Raw genomic sequence first — 22,818 nt, 5'->3', positions numbered from 1 at the left:
GGGCAATTCCATGTTCCTGTAGACTTGACTCCTGAACCACATCTGACATCCACTCGCTGAGCACATGACATGTGTTTCCTCCTTAAATCTTCACAACAACCCTAAGAGATCCAGGAGAGCCTCAACCTCATTTTAAAGACAGGAAACTGGAGTCCGAGAACAGACAGAACAAATGCAAGTGAGCAGGGGAGACACATCTTGCTGATTCAAAGACCTCATTTTTTTTTTTTTTTCTTTTTTGGCCACCCCACAGCATGTGGAGTTCCCGGGCCAGGAATCAGATCCAAGCTGCAATTGTGAAGTACACTGCAACACACAAGATCCTTAACCCACTGGGCTGGCCCAGGGATCAAACCTGCATCCTGGCACTGCAGAGACACTGTTGGTCCCTTTGGACCACATGGGGAACTCCCAAAGACCTAATTCTTTTTTTTTTTTTTTCCTTTTTAGGGCCACTCCTGCGGCATATGGAGGTTTCCAGACTAGGGGTCAAATTGGAACTACAGCTGCCGGCCTCCACCACAGCCACAGCAATGCCAGATCTGAACCGCATCTGCAACCTACACCACAGCTCATGGCAACGCCGGATCCTTAACCCACTAAGAAAGGCCAGGGATCAAACCTGCATCCTCATGGATACTAGTCACTGAACCATAACGGGAACTCCCCAAAGACCCAATTCTTATCTACTGCATATGGGGGCCCCTAAATGGGAAGTGTTTCATGATCAGAGTTCTACCGAAACTGATTTCATAATTTTGTTGATGGCACAATGGCAACGGCCCCAAAGAAAAATATTCAAAGAGGAGTTTCCTGGTGGCTCAGCAGGTTAAGGATCTGGCATTGTCACAGCTGTGACTCTGGTTTGATTGCTGACCTGGGAACTTCTGCATGCACCAGGAACAGCCAAAGGAAGAAAAAGAAAAATACTCAGTGTGAGCAGACAGTTCACGGAGAAGAAAATGCAAGTGGTTACTAAGTTGATGAAAACTTGTCAGCTTTGTCAACAGGGAAAAATGAAAATTAAAGCAATGATGAGAAAGTATTTTTTTTAACCATCAAGTTGGCAACAGTTAGAACCCAATTGTTAGAAATTGATGCTAGTGAGAAAGCAGGGAGACATTGCAGGTGGAAGTGTGCCTTTTTTTTTTTTTTTTTTTTTAGGGCGTCACCCAGGACATATGGAGAGTCCCCGACTAGGGGTCTAATCGGAGCTGTAGCTGCCGGCCTATATCACAGCCACAGCAACGCCAGATCTAAGCCTTGTCTGCGGTTCACGGCGCCGCAGGATTCTCAACCCTCTGAGCAAGTCCAGGGATCGAACCTGTGTCCTCATGGATGCTGGTCAGATTCATTTCTGCTAAGCTACAATTGGAATGCCTGGCTTGCTTTTTTTTTTTTTTAATTTTTAATAATTTATTTATTTATTTTGTCTTTTTGCCTTTTCTAGGGCTGCTTCCCACGGCATATGGAGGTTCCCAGGCTGGGGGTCCAATCGGAGCTGTAGCCGCTGGCCTACGGCACAGCCACAGCAATGCAGGATCCAAGCCACGTCTGCGACCTACACCACAGCTCACGGCAACGCCGGATCCTTAACCCACTGAGCAAGGCCAGGGATCGAACCCTCAACCTCATGGTTCCTAGTCGAATTCGTTAACCACCGCACCACGACAGGAACTCCCGTTGCTTTTTAAAGGAAGTGGTCTGCTACAGCTGTTGACATTTAAAATACGCATGCCTGAAAAAAAATGCATGCCTGTTGCTCTGCCATCTTCAGGATTCTGTCCTACAGAAATAAAAGCACCTGCACCAAAGGAAATGTCCTCAAAGATTGTATAAAGAGCATTGTCTGCAAGGGGCAAAACCCTGAAGCATATCCACCAATGTGGGAGTGTTTGCTCAGTTATGGCGCCTTCCCTCAACCACCCGAATATCAAGCGACTAGTAAAATAAATAGTTTTGTGCTTGCTTAGGCAGCACATATGCTAAAATGAATGGTTTTAGAAGTTCCCATTGTGGTGCAGTAGAAACGTATCCAACTAGGAAACATGAGGTTGTGGGTTCAATCCCTGGCCTCCCTTAGCAGATTAAGGATCCGGCATTATCATGACCTATGGTGTGGGTCGCAGATGTGGCTCGGATCTGGCATTGCTGTGGCTGTGGTATAGGCTGGCAACTACAGCTCTGGTTAGACCCCTAGCCTGGGAACCTCCATATACTGAAGGAGAGGCCCTAAAAAGACAAAAGATAAAATGAATGGTTTTATACTTAAATGTACCAGCATGAGGGGCTCCCATGAAGCAGTCTTACTTTTTAAAAATGCCAGTTACAGAACAACTTCAATAATGTGAACCCACTTTCTACAAAAGCGAAATGAAATTCAAGTTGGAATCCCTACATGCGTGTACTTGCCCACACCTGCTCTTAACTTTGGTTATCTGAGTCGGGGCAGGAGCAGAGTAAGTGTGTGCTGGGCCCTTGGAAGGGGATAGAGGGCAGAATTAATTTCATTATTTATTGATTTTCAGACTCTAACGACTTTCTTTCTGTCCTTCCAATAACCAAGGAAAGCCATCCTTGTGATAAAATGAAATGATACTATGGATAAAATTGCACACTTGCAACTCCTTTCCCTCTGACCCCACTCTGGGGTTTATAACCGTGAAGGGGTCATTGTTACGTGTTAACTTGGGATTTTGTAGATGTGATTAAAGTCCATCATCAGTTGATTGATTATATAAGGGAGGCTGTTCTAGATCATCTGGGTGAGCCTGATCCAATTGGTTGAAAGGCCTTAAATGCAGAGCTGAGGCTTCCAAAAGAAGCGATTCCACCTGTGGGTGGCTGGTGCCCCAGAGTTTCCAGCCAGCCCACCCTCTTGCAGACTCGCCTAGCCACCCCCCGCCCAGTCATGGCAATTCCTTCCTTGCCATAAATCCCTTAACGTGCATCTCCTACTGGTTGTTTCTCTGGTTGAACCCTGACTGACACAATACCCTAAAAAATGTTTTTACAAATGTACAAGGAGACATGTAAAAAATGCCATCAGTAGCAAAAATTTGGTAACTACACATATATATCCATCCACAGAAAAATGGATAAATGAACCTCAGAGAAGTCATGCCATAAACTCTTTATTACAGAGCATGGAAAATGCACAAACTGCAGCTGTAGCGATGACAAGGTAGAAGCTCATGAACTGGATGATGAAAGAAAGAGGCAAGTCACATAAGAATATATAAAATACTGGATGTTCCCCTTGTGGCACAGTGGAAATGAATCCAACTTGTATCCATGAGGATGTGGGTTCGATCCCTGGCCTAACTCAGTGGGTCAGGGATCAGGTGTGGCTGTGGCTGTGGTGTAGGGCAGCAGCTGTAGCTGCAATTCAACCCCTAGCCTGAGAACTTCCATGTGCCGTGGGTGTGGCCCTAAAAAGCAAATAATGATAATAATAATAAAATAAAAAGAATATATAGGCGTTCTCATCATGGCTCAGCATAAATGAATCTAACTAGTATCCATGAGGACGCAGGTTGGATTCCCTGGCCCCCCTCAGTGGGTTAAGGATCTGGCATTTCCATGAGCTGTGGTGTAGGTTGCAGATGCGGCTTGGATCTGGCGTTGCTGTGGCTGTGGTGTAGGCTGGCAGCTACAGGTCTGATTCATGCCCTAGTCTGGGAACCTCCATATGCCACCGGTGCGGCCCTAAAAGAAAAAAAAAAGAATATATAAAATACTGCTTGATTTATACAAAGACAGGCAAAACAAGTCATTACTTAGGAATATTTATATAGTGGTAAAGTATAGAAGCAGACAAAATCTACATAATTATAGTATATATAATTATATGTATTTCATACTTGATAATATATCTTAAATATTACACATTATGATGTATTTTTTATGTGTATTATATATAAATGCTATATTATAGAGGATACCTATACAACAAATGGAAGTTTTAGACATGTAGTGAGAGGGATTTACAGCATCAGCAGGTACATGGTGATTTCAGGGACTTCTAAGGTACTGATGGTTCTGTTTTTTAATCTAAATGGAGAGTGTTGTTCATTTTATTTTACTTTTTTACTTGTAAAGAAAAAATGTTGCCTGCCATTCAAGTTCTACAAGGATCAAGTCATCAGCTAACATTGTCACCCACCTCCAGTGCACCCTGAGGGGAATTCAGGATGCAGAGAAACAGGAAGAAGTGTTCTGTGCTTTGGATCCATGGCCCCTAGATAGTCAAGATGTATATCTAGGGGAAACATTTTAATGACTCCAGATTCTTGCATCTTCCCATACATAGAAAGGCACTAAAATCATTAACTTGAGATATCTGTTGTTTATGATTAGCAATCATCTTTTACCATAACGTATGCGAGACTACACGTATTTCCCAGCAAAAAAAAAAAAAAAAAAAAATCCATATTTGAATTCCCTCGCCTACCTCTTTGGAACAGTTCTGCGGAACTATCCAAGAAGCTGTCTCTCTGGCTATGGTCCTCAGGAGAAATTTGGCTTAATAAAACTTACCTTGCAACTTTTATGCTGTGAGGTTTTTTTTTTGCTTTTATTTTTCCTTAGGGCCACATTCTCGGCATATGGAGGTTCCCAGGCTAGGGGTCGAATTGGAGCTACAGCTGCCAGCCTACACCACAGCCACAGCAACTCAGGATCTGAGCCGTGTCTGTGACCTGCACCACAGCTCACAGCAATGCCAGATCCTTAACCTACTGAGCGAGGCCAGGGATCAAACCCTCAACCTTATGGTTCCTAGTTGGATTCGTTTCCACTTCGCCACAAGTGGAACTCCATATGTTGTGAGTTTTTGATTTCAGTCAACAAACTGTAAGCAACTTTTGCCCCATTTTGCAAATATCATATCGTCCTGATAAAACTTTTTTTTTGCACCCACGGCACATGGAAGTTCCTGGACCAGGGATAGAACCTGCACCACAGCATCGATCCAAGCTGCTACAATGACAATGCCAGATCCCTACTTAACCCACTGTGCCACAGCGGGAACTCCAAATGTCAGTCCTACGAGCCTTGAAAACCTGTGCTCAGCAGTAATGAACCCAATCAGTGTCCATGAGGATTGCAGGTTTGATCCCTGGCCTTGCTCAGTGGGTTAAGGATCCGGCATTGCCGTGAGCTGTGGTGTAGGTCACAGACACAGCTTGGATCAGGTGTTGCTGTGGCTGTGGTGTAGGCCACCAGCTGTAGCTCCAATTTGACCCCTAGCCTGAGAACTTCCATATGTTACACCTTTGGCCCTTAAAAAAAAAAAAAAAAAGACTGACATTTACAATTGCCAAGTCACCTTCTAGAAGGATCATTCCCATGCAGACTTCTGGCAATGGCAATGAAAATACTTCCTCGCATGCAGTTGTGCAGTTGGTACTGTCTGCTGCTAATTGGGCTGCTGTGGGAGGTAATGAGCACCCCGTCGCTGGGGCGGCGGTTGGGGGGTGGTGGTTAAATGGATGCAGCGTGACTATTTGCCCAGTGCTGCTAGGATCAAGAGGGAAACCTATGTTGGTTGCAGATGAAACTCAAGGTACATCCCCTTGAGGAAGCTTCCAAGTCTCTGGGCCTCTTTGGCTAAAACCGAAAGTTCAAATTTTCCATGTCTTTCCTCTTTTAAGTTCCCCTTCAAGCCTATTACTTCTGCTCATGCTTTCCCCAGGCACTTGCCGTGTCCCTGAAGCTGTCACTGTAGACAATCATCTCCCAGTTATGCTAAGGGTTAGGTCACAACCCACTGCAGTTGCCCACCGGCAGCGCTCCCTACGGAGGATTCAGGATGGAGAAAAATGGGAGGACGCTTTCTGTGTTCCAGATCTGTGGCCCCTTGATAGTTAGGTTGTATATCGAAGGAAGGATTTCAGTGGCCCCAGATTCTTGCATCTTCCCATGCCTAGAAAAGCACTGAAATCATTACCTTGAGATGTCTGTTTTTTTTTATGATTAGCAATAATCTTTTACTAAGATTAGTGATAATCTTCACTAAGATGTATGATTGACTACGTGTATTTCCCAGCCAAAAAAATTATATATATTCTGGCTTTTCTCCTGCCTTTTTGGAGCCGTTCCTTAGAGCTATCTGAGAGGCTGTCTCTCTGGCTATAGTTCTCAGTAAGGTCCCAATAAAACCCGGACCCAACGGTTGTGAATTTTTTTCAGTTGACACCACCCAGGCCCTGGGCCTTCTGAATAGGGGTGTTGAGTAGCAGGCGGATCTGGCCTTACCTTTGCTTGATGAGGGATGCTCAGTCCATGGCGATGAAGGGAGACCCACTTGGGGTCACAGAGACCTAGGTGCAGATCTTTGCCACCTCCTGGTGGGTGCCTCGGGGACAGGTTGCATCATCTCCTTGAACCTCTGATTTCCCTCCTTGGTGAAACGGGGATCTTGGTAGCCCTCACCCTAAAGGGCTGTTAAATGGGACAAGCAGGTGAACACTCACTGGAATCTACGCTACTATACTCTGTAGTGATCATTATAATCTACACGCTGAGATTCCAAAGATGTCACACTTGAGACCACAGTGTCATCCTCCTTAGGGTGGGGAACTAGAGTGCTCAGTGCTCTGGAAGTAAGGAATGTGGGGACTGGGGTGGGGGGGGTGAGGGAGGGCGGGCAGCAAGGACAATGGAAGATCACCCAGAGGAGTTGGCACATGAGCAGTGGGCCTGGCACAGGAGTTGGAGGTGGTCAGGTAGAAAAGGGAAAGGCTTGCATCCGGGGCGGGGGGCTCAGAGGGAGAGAGGTGTGGCTGGGGGTAACCTCTCCACTTCTGCGGTCAGAGTGGGAGAGGGTGGAGGTGGGGATAAAAGATGAAGTCAGAAAAGTGGGCTCGGGCTGGACATGAAGGGCCTCCATCTCTGGGCTCAGTTAGACCTCAGTCCTGAAGGTGATGACACACTTTGAGAGAGGGAAGCGGCGGGACTAGATGTGTGCAAAGTGTGGAAGTGGAAGCAAGGCTGTTGGAGCGGCTTGGGAGGGCTGAGCCGCCCTCAGTTTCAGCATCCCCAGTTCCAGCCTTGGTGCCCTGCCACACCCCACCCCAATGGAAGGAAAGACAGAGAGGATCAGAACTTGCCCAGGAGGCTGGGAAACTGGAGAGGGGGGACTACATCTATCAGGGCGAGTAGATCACTAATGCCCCTGTTTTGACCTATTTGCCATATTCTTCTTTCAAAAGCCACACTACTAGGGAGTTCCCATTGTGGCTAGCCATTAACAAAACCGACTGGTATCCTTGAGGACACAGGTTCAATCCCTGGCCGCACTCAGTGGATTAAGGATCCAGCGTTGCTGTGGGTTGTAGTGTAAGTAGACCCAGCTGGAATCTGGCCTGGCTGTGGCTGTGGTGTAGGCTGGCAGCTGCCACTCTGATTGGACCCCTAACCTGGGAACTTCCATATGCCTCGGATACAGCCATAGAAAGAAAAAGAAAAAAAAGGAAAAAGAGAAAAAAAAAAAAAAAAAAGCCACCCTAATAGAGGGAAATGAACCCAATTAGGAGATCTCCCAAACAGGCATTTCAGGCAGGACAGCCGAAATATTGGTGTGTAAAACGGAGCGTTCCCTGCCTGGGATCTTCTCAAATACTTCTTAGCACTGATTACCAGAAGTATTTTTTTTTCAATTTTATTTTATTGGAGTTCCTGTCGTGGCGCAGTGGTTAACGAATCCGACTAGGAACCATGAGGTTGCGGGTTCGGTCCCTGCCCTTGCTCAGTGGGTTAATGATCCGGCGTTGCCGTGAGCTGTGGTGTAGGTTGCAGACTCGGCTCGGATCCCGCGTTGCTGTGGCTCTAGTGTAGGCCAGGGGCTACAGCTCCGATTCAACCCCTAGCCTGGGAATCTCCATGTGCCGCTGGAACGGCCCAAAGAAATAGCAAAAAAAAAAAAAAAAGTCAATTTTATTTTATTTTATTTTATTTTTGTCTTTTTGCCATTTCTTGGGCCACTCCCACGGCATATGGAGGTTCCCAGGCTAGGGGTCGAATCGGAGCTGTAGCTGTCAGCCTACGCCAGAGCCACAACAATGCGGGATCCGAGCCGTGCCTGCGGGATCCGAGCCGTGCCTGCGGTCTACACCACAGCTCACGGCAACGCCGGATCGTTAACCCACTGAGCAAGGGCAGGGATCGAACCCTCAACCTCATGGTTCCTAGTCGGATTCGTTAACCACTGCGCCACGACGGGAACTCCCACCAGAAGTATTTTGACATCAGCGTGCCCACACCTCCCTTGGGAATAGAGCCCTTTAGTTTCACCTTATAATGAGCCTCTCCGATCTCCTACCGTTTATAACCATTAGGTTTCATCTCAGCGTCTGCTTTAGAGGCGAAAGCAGAACCGACAGGCAAGGGGCACTGAGAGGAGGAGAGTGGGGAAGACCCGCAGGACCTCCCAGGGGGCCTGTGCCTTTAAGGGAAGGGGCGGGACGAGCCCTTGGGGGCGTGGTGTCTGGGCGGGGTTGTTAAGGGGCGTGGCCGGCGCGGGGCTCGCCGGGGCCAAATCAGGGCCGAGCCTCGGAACCAAACTCAGACGCTGCAGCGGGCTGGGAGCTCTGGTCTGCTGCCGCGTCGAGGGCGGAAGGTCGGGCGGCGCCTGCCAGCGCGCTGGGACTGGAAAGGCCTCGAAGCCCGGCGGGGTCGAGGTGCGGAGTTTGCGGGTTCGAGGCCCAGCCCGAGGTAAGCGGAGCTTCCCCGCCCAGCTGGGCGCAGCAGGAAGACCAGGCACCCGAAGTTGAACTCAACGTCCGCGCAGATTGGGAAACGGAGTACATTGACCTTCCCGGGGTCTCGTACCTAGAAAGTGCAGCGGCAAAAGTGATTGAAGCCCGAGTTTCCTGACCTCTGCCTCTTCCTACCAGGTCTGCATATCTTCTGAGCCTCTGAGCACCTGGCCTCGGACAGGCGCACAGGCGGCGCTCCATAAATGCTTCCTCATGAATGAGTATAAGAAATCGGCCGGCCGGTAGAGAGGAGACACGTGCTGATCCTCAAGTTGGGGTACATCTGAGGCGCGAGCCCTTAGCGTTTGCTCCGACGCGCCACCATTTGTCTTCGTTTTACAGATGAGGAATCAGAGGTTCAGAGAAATGAAGTGACCTCTCCAAGGCCGCACAGCTCTTAAGTGGCTGAGACTGAATTGCGGAGCTGGAGTATCTCGCCCCAAGTCTCTGCCAGGTGCAGTTACGGAGAACAACAGGAGGGAGGAGGCTATCAAAGGTGAGTTGAGAGTGCTGGGGCTGGTCCTTCCGCCCCCTTTTTTCCATCCCCACCGCACCCCCGCCGCCAACCTCTTCCTCCCCTCTTCTGCCCCTGCCAGGTGAGCAAAGAATTAAACAAACAAAAAACCCAAAGCAAAATGTTTTCTGGGCTTTGTTTTCCTTGAAGCCAAAACAAAACATGCTCATCTACAACATGTGGAAGAGCCAAAAGGAGGAAATTAGTGTGCCAAGGACTCTTTTTTTCTTTCCTGTTTAATTTCTTTGGAAGAAAAGCAAAGCTGGTTTTTCCCTGGTGCTGAGGGAAAAGACAGAGCTAAAGTTCAGCCCCACTCTGCTGCTAACCCGCTGGGTGACTTTGAGCAATTCACTTCCCCCAGGACCTGATTTCCCCATTAGAGGAGTTATTGGCCTAGGTTTCCTTGGAAACACTACCAGGGGCTCAGGAAGAAGGGCTAGCCAATCTGCATGCTGATTGAGTCAGGCCCATCCAGAATATGGGTTTCTACACTGGCTCTCCTTTGGTGAGGGGAGGAGAAAGGACAGTTTTTCAACTGAAAAAGTTTTCAGGGCCTTCCTGTTGGGTCCTGCAGTCATGGGTTGACACCATTTCTCTCTCTCTCTCTCTTCTACCTTATAGGCCATTGGAGGTGCCAGCTGTTTGAAACGAAAACGCCATAGAAAGGGAAGAAGAGGGTGAGGGCCAGGCCCCTTGGGGCTGATGGCTGGAGGACTGCTGAATCTGTGCTGGGTGCTGAGTGTGCTCCAGGTGCTGCTGATGGTGCAGACAGTGTCTGGAGCCAGGGGCCCATCTACAGGGCCCCGCGGTAGCTCCCAGTTTCCAGCCTCAGGTGTGAACCAGACCCTCCTGGTAGATGTAAGTATCCAGGCAAGACAGTGGCATCAGGTGGGGGGTATATTCAAGTATTTATTGAGCATTTACTATGTACCAGGCACTGAGCTGAACCCTGAGATATGCCAGGGAATATATACTGCAGACAAAAGTCCCTGTCCTCATGGAGTGAAGTCTCCTGGGAGGATGGATAAAGAAGTAAACATATAAATTTCAGTTGGTAAGTTGCTAAGCACTCTGCAAATAATAGAATAACGTGACACTGGGGAGTGGGAGCCATGAGAGAGAGGGATTGTTTCCAGCTATTTCAGATTGGATGATCCCAGATGGCTTCTGTGAGGAAGTGACCTTGAGCCAAGCCCTGAATGGAGAAAGGAAGCCACTTAGATAGACATCAGGGGGAAGAACATTCCAGGCAGACAGAATATAGCCCATGCAAAGTCCCTGAGGCAGGAATAAGCTTAGTGGGTTTCTGAAGCAGGGAGGAAGCCAGAATGGCTGGAACTGGGTGAGTGAGCCGGAGAGTGTTCAGAGTGAGGATGGAGGTGTTCCTGCTCTGGTGAAGTGGGTTAAGAATCCGACAGCAGAGGCTTGGGTCACTGTGGAGGTGTGGGTTTGATCCCCAGCCAGGTGCAGTGGATTAATGGATCTCAAGTGGCCACAGCTGTGGCATGGGTCACAGCTACAGCTCAGATTCAGTCCCTGGTCTGGAAACTCTCATATGCTACAGGTGTGGCCATTTAAAAAAAGAAAATGAGGATGGAGCTATAGTGGAGGTCAGATTACAAAAGATCTTACAGGCTGAGGCTAGGAGGTGGGATCTGTTTTATGACATGAGGGAGCCAATGGAAGGTTTTAAGCAGAGTGTTGTCAAAATCTGATTTATTTCTTCAAGGGATGTCTCTGGCATCTCTGGGGAGAATGGATTGAGAGGGTTGAGGGCAGCAGGGAAGCCAGCAGAAGGCTCCTAAAACTACTGGGTCAGTGATGGTTGTAGGAGAGGAAAGAAGTTGTGGGATTTGGAGCAACATATACTGACAGGTTAGATGGAGGGGCATGGTGGTAGAAGAAAGAGACTCTTGATTTCTGGCCTTAGCCTCAGGGGTGGGGGAGGCGGGGATGGTAGTGCCCAGAGGGAGAAGCAAGAAGGATGCTTGGTGAGAGCAAGAAGGCTTCCTCCCCAGACAGGGAGGGTATTGGCCATTGAGATAGGCTGCAGGGAACTTGCATCATTCAGTTCTGTTGTCTGTAAGGGGAAGAGTGGTCACAGTAGATCCGGAGTGAAAAACTGAAGGCAGGAGACTGCTCGAGATGACCCCCTGTTGGGGGCTGGGGGCTGGAGTTCTTGCCTTATGTTTTCTTTGGTGGGAGAACAAACAAGCAACAAACTCCAGCTGCCCCCCTTTCCCACCTTAAACTGACAGCTAAGAATGTTTAGTCCCCACACCAACTTTATGGGGTTGCAAAGTACTTTTGTGTCTATAGTTGGAGGCAGGCAAACAGGTAATTATGCCCATTTTACAGATGGGAAAGTGATTTGTGGTTACTGTGGTTATAAAATTGACTGCTGCCTCTTGGGGGCCAGAAAACAGGGCTTATCTGTGACTTGTGTCAGATATCCTCTGAGCTGCTGAGCACGCAGGCCGGCACTATGCCTAGCTCATCAAATCCTGCCCCCCAGCTGCCGAGATGAGTACGATGGTCTCTGTGCTATAGATGAGGAACCGGAGGCCTGGGAGGGGAAGTTGGCCATGAGGGAAGCAGCAGAGCCAGCGTATGTGGACTCATGGCTGCCTCATGCGAAATCCAGACCCTTCCGCACTAGTTCACTGCAGCCCAGGACTGACACATGCGGCTGCCCTTCTGGGAAGTCCCGCCAGCCTCTGGCCGCTCACTGTCTGGGGAGCCTGCCGATTGAGAAAGGCCAATCTTCACCTAGGTCCTTTTGAGTAGTCACTGCGTCTCTGCATATTTACTGAGTACCTGTTAGGTGCCAAGAACTGTGCCACATGTGAGGGGGAACTCAGGGAACATATGAACTCGGTTCCTGCATTCTAGTGGGGGACACAGATGAGAAACAAGTCAGCGGGTGAATCCACAGAATTTCACTCGGTGATGAAGAAAGCAAAGCAGGATAGGGATATGGGGGAGGGGGAGGGCAGCCGCCTTTCCTCCAAGGACAGAGGCCTGAAGTTTTGCAAAGATCTGGGGGAACTGCAGGTGCAAAGGCCCTGAGGCAAGAGCATGTCACACACTTCTGGAGGCCAGAGTGGCAGGAACAACGAGCTAGGGGATGAGGGATGAGAGAGGAGACAGGAGAGGTGATGGGGGCCAGATTGCCTGGGGCTGGGGAGCCACTGTGCAAAGTTGGCCTGTCCCTAGAGGGAAGATGGGAACTGGGGTAGGATTTAGAAGCAGGAGGGACATGATGTGATTCGGTTTTCACAAGGGTCCCCCTGACTGTGTATGGGAGCATCAACTTTAGGGGCAGAGGTAGGGAGCAGGCTGGCAAAACCGTCCAAGTGAGACGGTGGTAGCAGCTTTGGGACAGGGTCCAAAATAAGATATGGGGAGGAAGTCTTAAGACAGGGTTCTGCCGGGCTACCCAGTGCCCCATGCCCTTAGCCCAGGCTAGCCCACGTGTGGCCTCATAGGGCCCAGGGACAGGTTTGGCTTCAGACCACCAGGGCCCAGTGGTTCTAGGACACTCCTTTTGGACAAGAGAAGGGTCTGGGAAAAAACCTCCATTTAGATCTGACAGGCTGAACATTTAGGCCTGACTCTTGAGGACCTGATGGAGCCAAGTTAACAGGTGCAGGGCGCCCTTTATCTTTAGGTTCAGTTCTCTCCTCTGGAAAAATGAATGATCAAAGCTCATTGTACTGAGTGCTAACTATGTACCAGGCACAGTTCTACGCACACAGATGTGCATTTCATCCTTCATTTCAGGACCTGGCAAACTTCAGCATGCAGATCAAACCAGGTCCATTGCTGCGTTTTGTACAGCCTAGGAGCTGAGAATGGTTTTTATACTCGCAAATGGTTGAAAAAATTTCTTGAAAGAATGCTGTTTCATGACACATGAAAACTGTGTGAAGTTTAAGCTTTCGTATCCATGAGTCCAGTTTTATTGAAATGTCATGACTGTTTATTTATTATTATGGGTGATGCTTTCCACATGACAAAGTGGAGTTGGATGTTTTCAGTAGAGACCCTCTGGCCCCAGAGGGGAAAATATTTAGCCCTTTACAGAAAGGTTGCTGATTCCTACCTCATTTTATAAAGGAGGGAACTGGCACACAGAGAAGTTAAGTGAGTTGTGCAGAGTCACACAGCTATGAGTGGGGGAGCAGGAATTGAACCTAGGCTGCATGGTTCCAGAGCTCTGTCCGCATAAGCACTGCGCCACCCAGCCTTGCTGAGCTGTTGTCACAAGGCCGAGGGGCCTTTGGGAAATGCCTGGGTTCATTTTCTGCTCCTGGGTTGGTGTCCTGGTGGGAGACCTGTGACTTTCCATTCCTTTGACAGCTTGCCCTGCTGGGCTCCAGCTGCAGGACTGGGAGAACAGGAGGAGGTGTGGCTGCAGTAAGTAGGAGAGACGGGTCATGGCCCCTGGTCTCGTTAGGGCACTGATTGAACAAGGTTAAGAATATGAGAGAAATCTTTGAAAGTGTTATAATGTCTCCAGTCAACTGACTCAAGAAGAATATATTTATTTCCTATGGCCGTTGTAACAAATGACTACAAACAAGTGCACATTTGTTATTTTATTATATTATTTTATTTTATTTTTTTGTCTTTTTGCTTTTTCTTTAGCCACTCCCACGGCATATGGAGGTCCCCAGGCTTGGGGTCGAATTGGAGTTGTAGCCACCGGCCTATGCCACAGCCACAGCAACGTGGGATCCGAGCTGCGTCTGCAACCTACACCGCAGCTCACGGCAACACCGAATCCTTAACCCGCTGAGTGGGGCCAGGGATCGAACCTGCAACCTCATGCATGGTTCCTAGGTGGATTCGTTAACCACTGAGCCAGGATAGGAACTCCACATTTGTTATTTTAAAGTTCTGGAGTTCAAAAGCTGAAAATGGGATTCACTGGACTAAAAGCAAGGTGTTGGCAAGACTGTTCTTCTGGAGGTTCCATGGCAGGATCCATTCCTTTGCCTTTTATAGCTTCTTGAAGCTTCCTGCTTTCCTTCCTGGGCTTGTGGCCCCTTCTTCCATCTTTGAGGCCACCACCTAGCATCTCTCTCTCTCTTTCTCTCTGACCTCTGCTTCCATCACATGTCTGTGACTCTGACTCTCCCGCCTCCCTCTTAGGAAAACCCTTGTGATGGGGGTTCCTGTCATGGCGCAGCAGAAATGAGTCTGACTGGGAGCTGTGAGGTTTCGGGTTCGATCCTTGTCCTCACTCAGTGGGTTGAGGATCTGGCATTGCTGTGGCTGTGGTATAAGCCGGCAGCTGTAGTTGCGATATGACCCCTAGCCTGGGAACCTCCATATGCCACGGGTGCAGCCCTAAAAAAGAAAAAAAAGAAAGAAAGGAAAACCCTTGTGATGACATTGAAAACCCTCTTCCAGAAAATTCAGGACAAATCACCTCCCATCTCAAGATCCTCCATTTAATCTCGTCTGCAAAGTCCCTTTTGCCACATAAGGTCACATCGTCACAGGCTCTGGGGATTAGGACCTGGACTTCTTTAGGACCATTATTCAGCAGGGAGGATGAACCAGAAACTTGTGACCTCACACGTTCCCTCCCATCCCCCTCAACCCCCGGGTCCTGCCTGTGCACCTGTGCAAGGAGGTGCTTTTGGCTACAAGTGACAACATTTGGAGAGGGTGGCTAGGTAATAAAAACCCGAGCCTTTCTTGATGGGCTCCAAATAGCAAAACAGACACGATTTAAAATTCTTGCCTCGATATGGTAGTTGTTTAATTTTTTGCCTTCTTAATGGAGCCAGCATGGATTTTGATTGTCTGCATTTTTTAAATTGATTTACAGTGTTGTGCCAATTTCTGCTGTACAGCAGCATGACCCAGTCACACACACACACATATCTTTTTCTCATATTATCTTCCATCATGGTCCATCCCAGGAGACTGGATAGAGTTCCCTGTGCTGTACAGCAGGATCTCATTGCTTATCCATTTTAAATGGAATAGTTTGCATCTACTAACCCCAAACTCCCAGTCCATCCCACTCTTTCCCTCCTCCCCCTTGGCAACCCCAAGTCTGTTCTCTATGTCTGTGTGTCTGTTTCTGTTTTGTGCATAGGTTCACTGTGCATTCAGATATTCAGTAATAAAGGGGAGGCGGAGAAGCACTTTAACAAACCACATGTGGCACCAAGATGCCAGTGACCAGAGTGGGTTTGATGAAGACTGTTCTGCGGGTGAGGAAAGCAAGGCCCAGACACCTTGAGCGGCTTTACCAAGGTCACCCTGGGTCTCAGACCCAGGCTTGCTTTTCCACTGCCCCCATCTTCCACATCAGTCTCACCGGTACAGGACTGAAAACTGACAGCCCCTGGGCCTGTCTAGCTGCTATGGTTTTGGTTTTGGTTTCTTTTTTTTTTTTTCGGTCCGGTCAGGAGAGGGGTTGTCTTTCGCGTTACAACTTGGAGGCCTTTCAGCGGGGCATGTACCCTCCAGCACATCACCATTCCCAACATTTATATCATCTGCCTGCTCCCAAGGCTTTGAGTTTGCAACCCTTTCCTCTCTAGCCTGATCCTTGAAACTTGCCCCCAAAGGGGAAGATATTTGGCCCTCTCTGGGTTTCTGGGGTATCCTTAGGGACTCAGGGAAGAGGATGAGAAGGGAGTGAGACGAGGCTGAGAACTCACCCACCCCCGACTCAGAGCAATGCGGCTTTAACTCTCCCAGCCCTGGGCAGAGCTGGGTTCATGTCCCGATGGGCCTCGAGGGAGGGCATGGCCAGCTTGGGGTGTGGGGGCAGGAGGTGGGGAAGAAGGCAGGAGGAGGAGGCTGCCCCTGCCCATTTGGGCTGTTTCCCCAGGAGCTTCAGCTGGTAACTTTCAGGCAGAGATGAGTTTGGAACCAACTTGTGGTGCTGGGCTGTGTGCCTTGGGACAAGTCACCTTGCTTCTCTATGCCTCAGTTTTCTCATCTGAAGTGGAGACAGTTGTACCAACTTCCTGGTCTATTATGAAGACTGAGTGAGCTGGGGTCTAGCACAGTGTGGGGCAAAACAATTATGAGGCCCTATTGTGTGCAATATGTTGGTGGGAGAGGCAGACATTAAACAAGTCTGTGATCCCACAAATAACTGGGAATTTCAAAACATGAGAAGTACTTTGAATAAGAAAACCTGGGGTGAGGAGAGTTTATAACTGGGAAATCTGCCCTAAGCTAGGAGTGGTCAGGGAAGGCTTCCTGGAAGAAGTGTCTAAGAATTGGTGGATGAATGAGTGGTGTTTTGCTGAGGTGTACCAGGCCAAAGGAACAGCTTGGAATAGATACGGTGGATTCAGTGTGTGTCTATAGAGACCCAGCAAGCAAGGGATTGGGGGATGGCCTGGGGACTCATCAGGAGCCAGAAATCTCACCTCCAGTTTGGCGTTGGTGGAAGTTCAAAGTGAGTTCATGGAGGGGGTTCAACTATGATTTGACAAAGCTTTTTTTTTTTTTTTCAATTATAGTAAAATATATGTAACCTAAGATTCACCATCTTAATCATTTTTAAGTCTACAGTTTGGTGGCATTAAGTATATTCACACTGTGCAACCATCATCACCATCCCCCTCCAGAATTTTCTCATCTTCCAAAGCTGAAACTCCACATCTGCTAAACAACAGCCCCCCATTTCCCCTCCCCCCAGCCCCTGGCACCCACCATTCTGATTTCTGTCTCTCTGAGCTTGACTCTTCCAGGCACCTCATCTCAGTAGAATTATGCACAATTTGTCTTTTTGTGACTGGCTTATTTCACTGAGGTATGTTCTCAAGGTTCTATTTGCTTCTATGTGGGAGCAAATGTCAGAATTTTCTGCCCTTTTAAGGCTGCATAGTATTCCATTATCTGAATATGTTGCATTTTGTTTATCCATTGATGGATACTTGCGTTGCTTCTAAACCTTTTGGCTCTTGCGAATAGCGCTATGAACATGGGTTTGCAAATATCTCTTTTGAGACCTAACTTTCAGTTTTGTTTTGGTTTGTTTTTTGCTTTTCAGGGCCGAACCCTTGGCATATGGAAGTTCCCAGGCTAGGGATTGAATCAGGGTTTCAGCTGCTGGCCTACGCCACAGCCACAGCAATGTGGGATCCAAGCTGCCTCTGTGACCTGCACCACAGCTCACGGCAATGCTGGATCCAAAACTTGCTAAGCAAGGCCAGGGACCGAACCTGCATCCTCATGGATACTAGTCAGATTCTAAATCTGCTGAGCCACAGCAGGAACTCCCTCAGTTCTTTTTGACATATAGCCAGAAGCAGATTTGCTGGATCATATGATAATTGTGGTTTTTTCCCCCCAGTTTTTTTTTTTTCCGTTTTTTTTTTTTTTTTTTTTTTTTTTTTTTTTAGGGCTGTATGTGCAGCATATGGAGGTTCCCAGGCTAGGGGTCAAATTGGAGCTACAGCTGATGGCCTATGCCACAGCCACAGCAACTCGGGCATCAAGCCGAGTCTGCAACCTACACCACAGCTCACGGGAACGCTGGATCCTTAACCCACTGAGACAGGCCAGGGACCAAACCCACAATCTCAAGGTTAATAGACGGGTTCGTTTCTACTGTGCCACAATGGCAACTCCTCCCCCCGGTTTTACTGAGATACAATTGACCTACAGCATTGTAAAAGTTTAACATACACATTGTAATGATTTGACTTACATATATTATGAAATGATGATGATAAATTTAGTTAATTTCCATCATCTTGGATTTCCTGTTGTGGCTCAGTGGATTAAGTCTGGTTCCAACCAAAGTGGTGGGAAATCTCCCCTGTTGTTAAATTGCAGGTTCCAGGAGTTCCCATCATGGCTCAGCGGACACAGTGTCTGTGAGGACGTGGGTTGGATCCCTAGCCTTGCTCGGTGGGGTAAGGACCTAGTGTTGCCACAGCTGCAGCTTAGGTTGCAGACTGGCTCAGATCTGGCATTTCTTTTTATTTTATTTTTTTGTCTTTTTTTGCTATTTCTTGGGCCGTGCCCGCGGCGTATGGAGGTTCCCAAGCTAGGGGTCGAATCGGAGCTGTAGTCACCGGCCTACGCCAGAGCCACAGCAACACGGGATCTGAGCCATGTCTGTGACCCACACCACAGATCACGGCAACGCCAGATCGTTAACCCATTGAGCAAGGGCAGGGACCGAACCCTCAACCTCATGGTTCCTAGTCGGATTCATTAACCACTGCGCCACGACGGGAACTCCAGATCTGGCATTTCCGTGGCTATGGTGTTGGCCAGCAGCTGCAGCTCTGATTCATCGCTTAGCCTGAGAACTTCCGTATGCCAAGGGTGTGGCAGTAAAAACAAAACAAACAAATCTGTTTTATATAGATACAAAAGAAAAAAAGGGTTTTTCCTTATGATGAGAGCTCTTAGGATTTACTCTCAGAACAACTCTCATCTAACAGTGTTAACTAGAGTCATGACCTTAAAATTACAGCCCCTGCCCTGGGTTATTGCATTTTTAATTCTAGGGGGGGAACTGCCCTGCTGTTTTCCACAGCAGCTGCCCCATTTTTAATTCCCAACAGTTGCACAAGGGATCCAGTTTCTCCCCATCCTTGATAACACTTGTTATTTTCTGGTCTGGTTTGTTTGGTTTCTGTAGTGGCCGTCCTAATGAGTGTGAGATGCTGCAGACAAGCTTTTGATCAAAAAGTTTGAGGAGTTCCTGTCCTGGCATAGTGGTTAACGAATCTGACTAGGAACCATGAGGTTGTGGGTTCGATCCCTGCCCTTGCTCAGTGGGTTAAGGATCCGGCATTGCCATGAGCTGTGGTGTAGGTTGCAGACGTGGCTCAGATCCCGCGTTGCTGTGGCCCTGGCGTAGACCGGCGGCTACAGCTCTGATTAGACCCCTAGCCTGGGAACCGCCATATGCCGTGGGAGCGGCTCAAGAAATGGCAAAAAGACAAAAAAAAAAAAAAGTTTGAGAAGGGAACGTCGAGGCTTCACCTAAACAAATGCATAGCCTGGCAAAGAACTACTATCCATTATATAAAGAGCTTCTGTAAGTCAATGAGAAGAAGCAAACATTCTTTTTTTTTGGTTATTATTAAAGTATAATTGATTTATAATCAACTTGCTTTATAGTAAAGTGACCCAGTCACTCATACACACACCCCACCTTTTTTTTTTTTTCTTCCATTTCCATCAGGTTTTCACCCAAGAGACTGGATACAGTTCCCTGTGCTGTGCAGCAGGGTCCCATCCCCGATCTGTTCTAAATGTAGCAGCCTGTGTAGAAGCAAACATTCTAACTGAAAGAACTGGCAGTTTAAAGAAGGAATAAAAAATGGCCACGAATACATGAAAAAGGGTACTTTACATGTCCCCTGGAACTTGCTTTTATTTATTTATTTATTTATTTATTTATTTATTATTATTTTTTCCTTTTAGGGCTGCACCCATGGCATATGGAAGTTCCCAGGCTAGGGGTCCAATCGTACCTGCAGCTGCCGGCCTACACCACAGCCACAGCCACGCCAGATCCGAGCCGCATCTGCAACCTAAGCTGCAGCTTGTGGCAACACCAGCTCCTTAACCCACTGAGTGAGGCCAGGGATTGAACCCGCCTCCTCACAGACACTGTGTCGGGTTCTTAACCCACTCAGCCACGACGGGAACTCCCGGTACCTGGAATTTTAACAGCAGGGGAGATTCCCACCATGTTGGTTAGAACCAGACTTACCGCAGCCAGTGGGGGCACAGGTGAAAGCTTGCTCTTTGCAGTTGCTGGGGGGGGGGTGTGTGCATAGGGAGAGCTTTGGGGTGGGTATTTTGGCAAAATCCATCAAATGTTCAAGTTATTCTCCCTCTGCAGCAGACACTAGCAGGACCCTGCTTATATCCTTTGGACCCTACCATTTTGGTGGGCTTCTGTTGACTTGCAGTTGCCAGTGTCTCTCCCCCCCCCCACCCCCGCCAAAACCTCCCATTAGCATGGTAGACCAGAAGTACCTGGCAGTGCTCACTTGATGACTGTTAGGAGGTGGGTGTATCCATACCCCAGCTCCCTTGCCCTGGGATTACCAGCCGAGGGTGGGAACTGTCTCAAACCAGCCTTTGCAGGTGGCTTTCCCATCCCTGTCCCACTTCACCCTCTTAGAACTTGTGTCCCACACTCCTTCCCAGTATGCTGCTGACTTAGAAAGCCTTGACCCTGGGTCGCTGCTGGAGGAGCTCAGACTGGGATACTCTGACTCGGCACTTTCGCTTCTAGAATTCTCGCCGACCAAATATTCTCACATGTACTCAGTCACGTGCAAGGAAGTGATGATCAGCAATATTGAAAAAGTAGACACACCCGACTGCCCGTCAGTGAGGAAATGTTACCTCTAGTCTGTATCATCCATGGTATGAACTTCTAAGACTTTACAGTGAGGCAGGAGGTGGGGGGCGGGTGGTGGTGATGGTTAAGGAAGGGGTTCCAGAGCCTCAAACTGCCTGAGTTCCAGTCCTGTCTCTACCACCAAGTGGACTCAGATATTGCCTGAGTCTCCTTATCTCTATAATAAGCATGATAATAGTACCTTCCTTGTAAGATCATTGTGCAGATTGAGATACATTTTAAGCTCTTAGCACTGTACCTGACATACAGAAATCACTCAGAATGTTTTGCCTATATCATCCTCTTCATTATTATATGTGTCAGTATATTAACATATGGCTCCCATGTAAAGTGGTACAAGTTAAGTTGCAGAAACAAGAGCTTTGGGACAGACCCATTTCTATAAAACAAAACAAACTAATAGGATGTATATATAAATGTCATTAAGCTGAGAAATGCCTGTAAGGTCTGCTTCAAACTGATCATGCATGGTAGCACCTCTGGAGAGAGGTGAGATTATGGAGGGCAGGGATGAGAAGAGGGAATTTCCAGATCTTTATATTTTTTCTTTTCTTTTCTTTTTTTTAATGGCCAGGAATTGAATCCGAGCTGCCGCTGTGGCAGTGCTGGATCGTTAACCTACTGTGCTGAGGTGGGATCGAACCCTCACTTCTGCAGTGATCTAAGCTACTGCAGTCAGGTTCTTAACCCATAGTGCCACAGTGGGAACGCCTATATTGTTTCTTTTTGTTTTGTTTTGCTGAGGTTTTTTTTATTTTGGGGCCACATCCATAACATGCAGAAGTTCCTGGGCCAGGGATCATATCCATGCCACAGCAGTAAAAACACCAGATCCTTTACCCACTGAGTCACCAGGGAACTCTGTCTTTTGGTTTTGTTTTAAATGTATGTATTCATGAATTACTTGTGTTAATTTCAAACACAAGGTGTTTTTTGTTTGTTTGTTTTTTGTCTTTTTAGGGTCGTACCCGCGGCATATGGAGGTTCCCAGGCTAGGGGTCTAATCGGAGCTACAGCTGCTGTCCTACACCACAGCCACAGCGATGCAGGATCTGAGCCGAGTCTGTGACCTATACCACAGCTCACAGCAACACCAGATCCTTAACCCACTGAGCAAGGCCAGGAATCAAACCTGTGTCCTCATGGATGCTAGTCAGATTCATTGACTACTGAGCCACTATGGGAGAGCCTCAAACACAAGCTTATTTTTAAAAATTAGTGTGCAGCTGGCACCTGGCGCGTCTGGGAGGCTCAGAGACCAGGCCGAAGGAGGTTATCACCAGCTGCTTAGATGGGGCTGGTCCAGCCATCTACAGCATGTTGGCCCCTCATATCCCCTTCCTTTCCCACAGTGTCGAGAAGTGTGTGGCCTGAATGCCTCTGACCGCTGTGACTTCGTCCGGACCAACCCTGACTGCCGCAGCGACGGGGGCTACCTGGACTACCTCGAAGGCATCTTCTGCCACTTCCCACCCAACCTCCTCCCTCTGGCCATCACCCTCTACGTGAGGCCCCACCCTAGGGAGCTGGTGAGAGGGGCCGGGGGCCCCGGCTGGGCTTAATACTCTTCCCTCTTCGGCCCCCCACCCAGGCTCTCTGGCTGCTCTACCTGTTTCTGATTCTGGGAGTCACCGCGGCGAAGTTGTGAGTTTGGCCGAGGGCTCACGTCCAGCTTATAGATGGGAACATGGAGCCCCCGGAGGTTGACGTGGGCATGACTTGGGTTCGGGGGAGGGATGGGGGCAGGAGCCACTCATTATGGAAACATTCACTGTTGGCCTTTTCTCCGTAGTTTCTGCCCTAACTTGTCAGCCATTTCTACCACACTCAAGCTTTCCCACAATGTGGCAGTATCCTTTTGTCAGGTCATGCACCTTGGAAGGAGGGAGGGCGGCAGTTGGGGCAGGCGGCTGGGAGACAGGGTGGCAGCTCATGGCCAGGAGAGGCCTGGGTGGGCAGGGTCCCTGCACTGAGGCCCCTTGACTCACTGTCCCCATGGTGTCACCTTCCTGGCATTTGGGAATGGTGCCCCGGATATCTTCAGCGCCCTGGTGGCCTTCTCAGATCCTCGCACGGCCAGCCTGGCCTTGGGGGCACTGTTTGGTATGAGCGACCCCGTTGCGTGGTGGGGGGGTGGGGGGTGTGGGCGGCAGGAGGGGGCA

At 48.6% G+C, this 22,818-nt stretch overlaps 1 protein-coding gene across 5 annotated transcripts in view; it reads left to right on the top strand.

Annotated features, from left to right (window-relative positions):
• The first annotated feature begins 8,500 nt into the window (after window positions 1–8,500).
• SLC8B1 (solute carrier family 8 member B1) overlaps window positions 8,501–22,818 on the top strand; it is a 34,595-nt gene continuing 20,277 nt past the window's right edge. For 2 of the 5 annotated variants that reach the window (XM_084995507.1, XM_084995510.1), the window contains exons 1-7: window positions 8,501–8,715; window positions 9,102–9,255; window positions 9,895–10,131; window positions 22,009–22,161; window positions 22,248–22,300; window positions 22,449–22,507; window positions 22,655–22,759. In XM_084995507.1, coding sequence (XP_084851633.1) covers window positions 9,976–10,131; window positions 22,009–22,161; window positions 22,248–22,300; window positions 22,449–22,507; window positions 22,655–22,759 — 526 coding nt within the window. In that variant the 5' untranslated portion in view covers window positions 8,501–8,715; window positions 9,102–9,255; window positions 9,895–9,975. Of the gene's footprint in view, window positions 9,256–9,894; window positions 10,132–20,527; window positions 20,662–22,008; window positions 22,162–22,247; window positions 22,301–22,448; window positions 22,508–22,654; window positions 22,760–22,818 lie in introns of those variants that run through there. The other 3 variants (XM_084995509.1, XM_084995508.1, XM_084995511.1) reach the window with 3 other exon arrangements.

Source organism: Sus scrofa, chromosome 14 (genome assembly GCF_054392235.1).
Source record: "Sus scrofa isolate SSC_HxYL_T2T_F1_AM1 chromosome 14, Sscrofa_HxYL_maternal_Yorkshire_Landrace_v2.0, whole genome shotgun sequence".
Taxonomy (NCBI): Eukaryota; Metazoa; Chordata; class Mammalia; order Artiodactyla; family Suidae; genus Sus; species Sus scrofa.
This window is presented reverse-complemented; position numbering and strand designations above follow the sequence as displayed.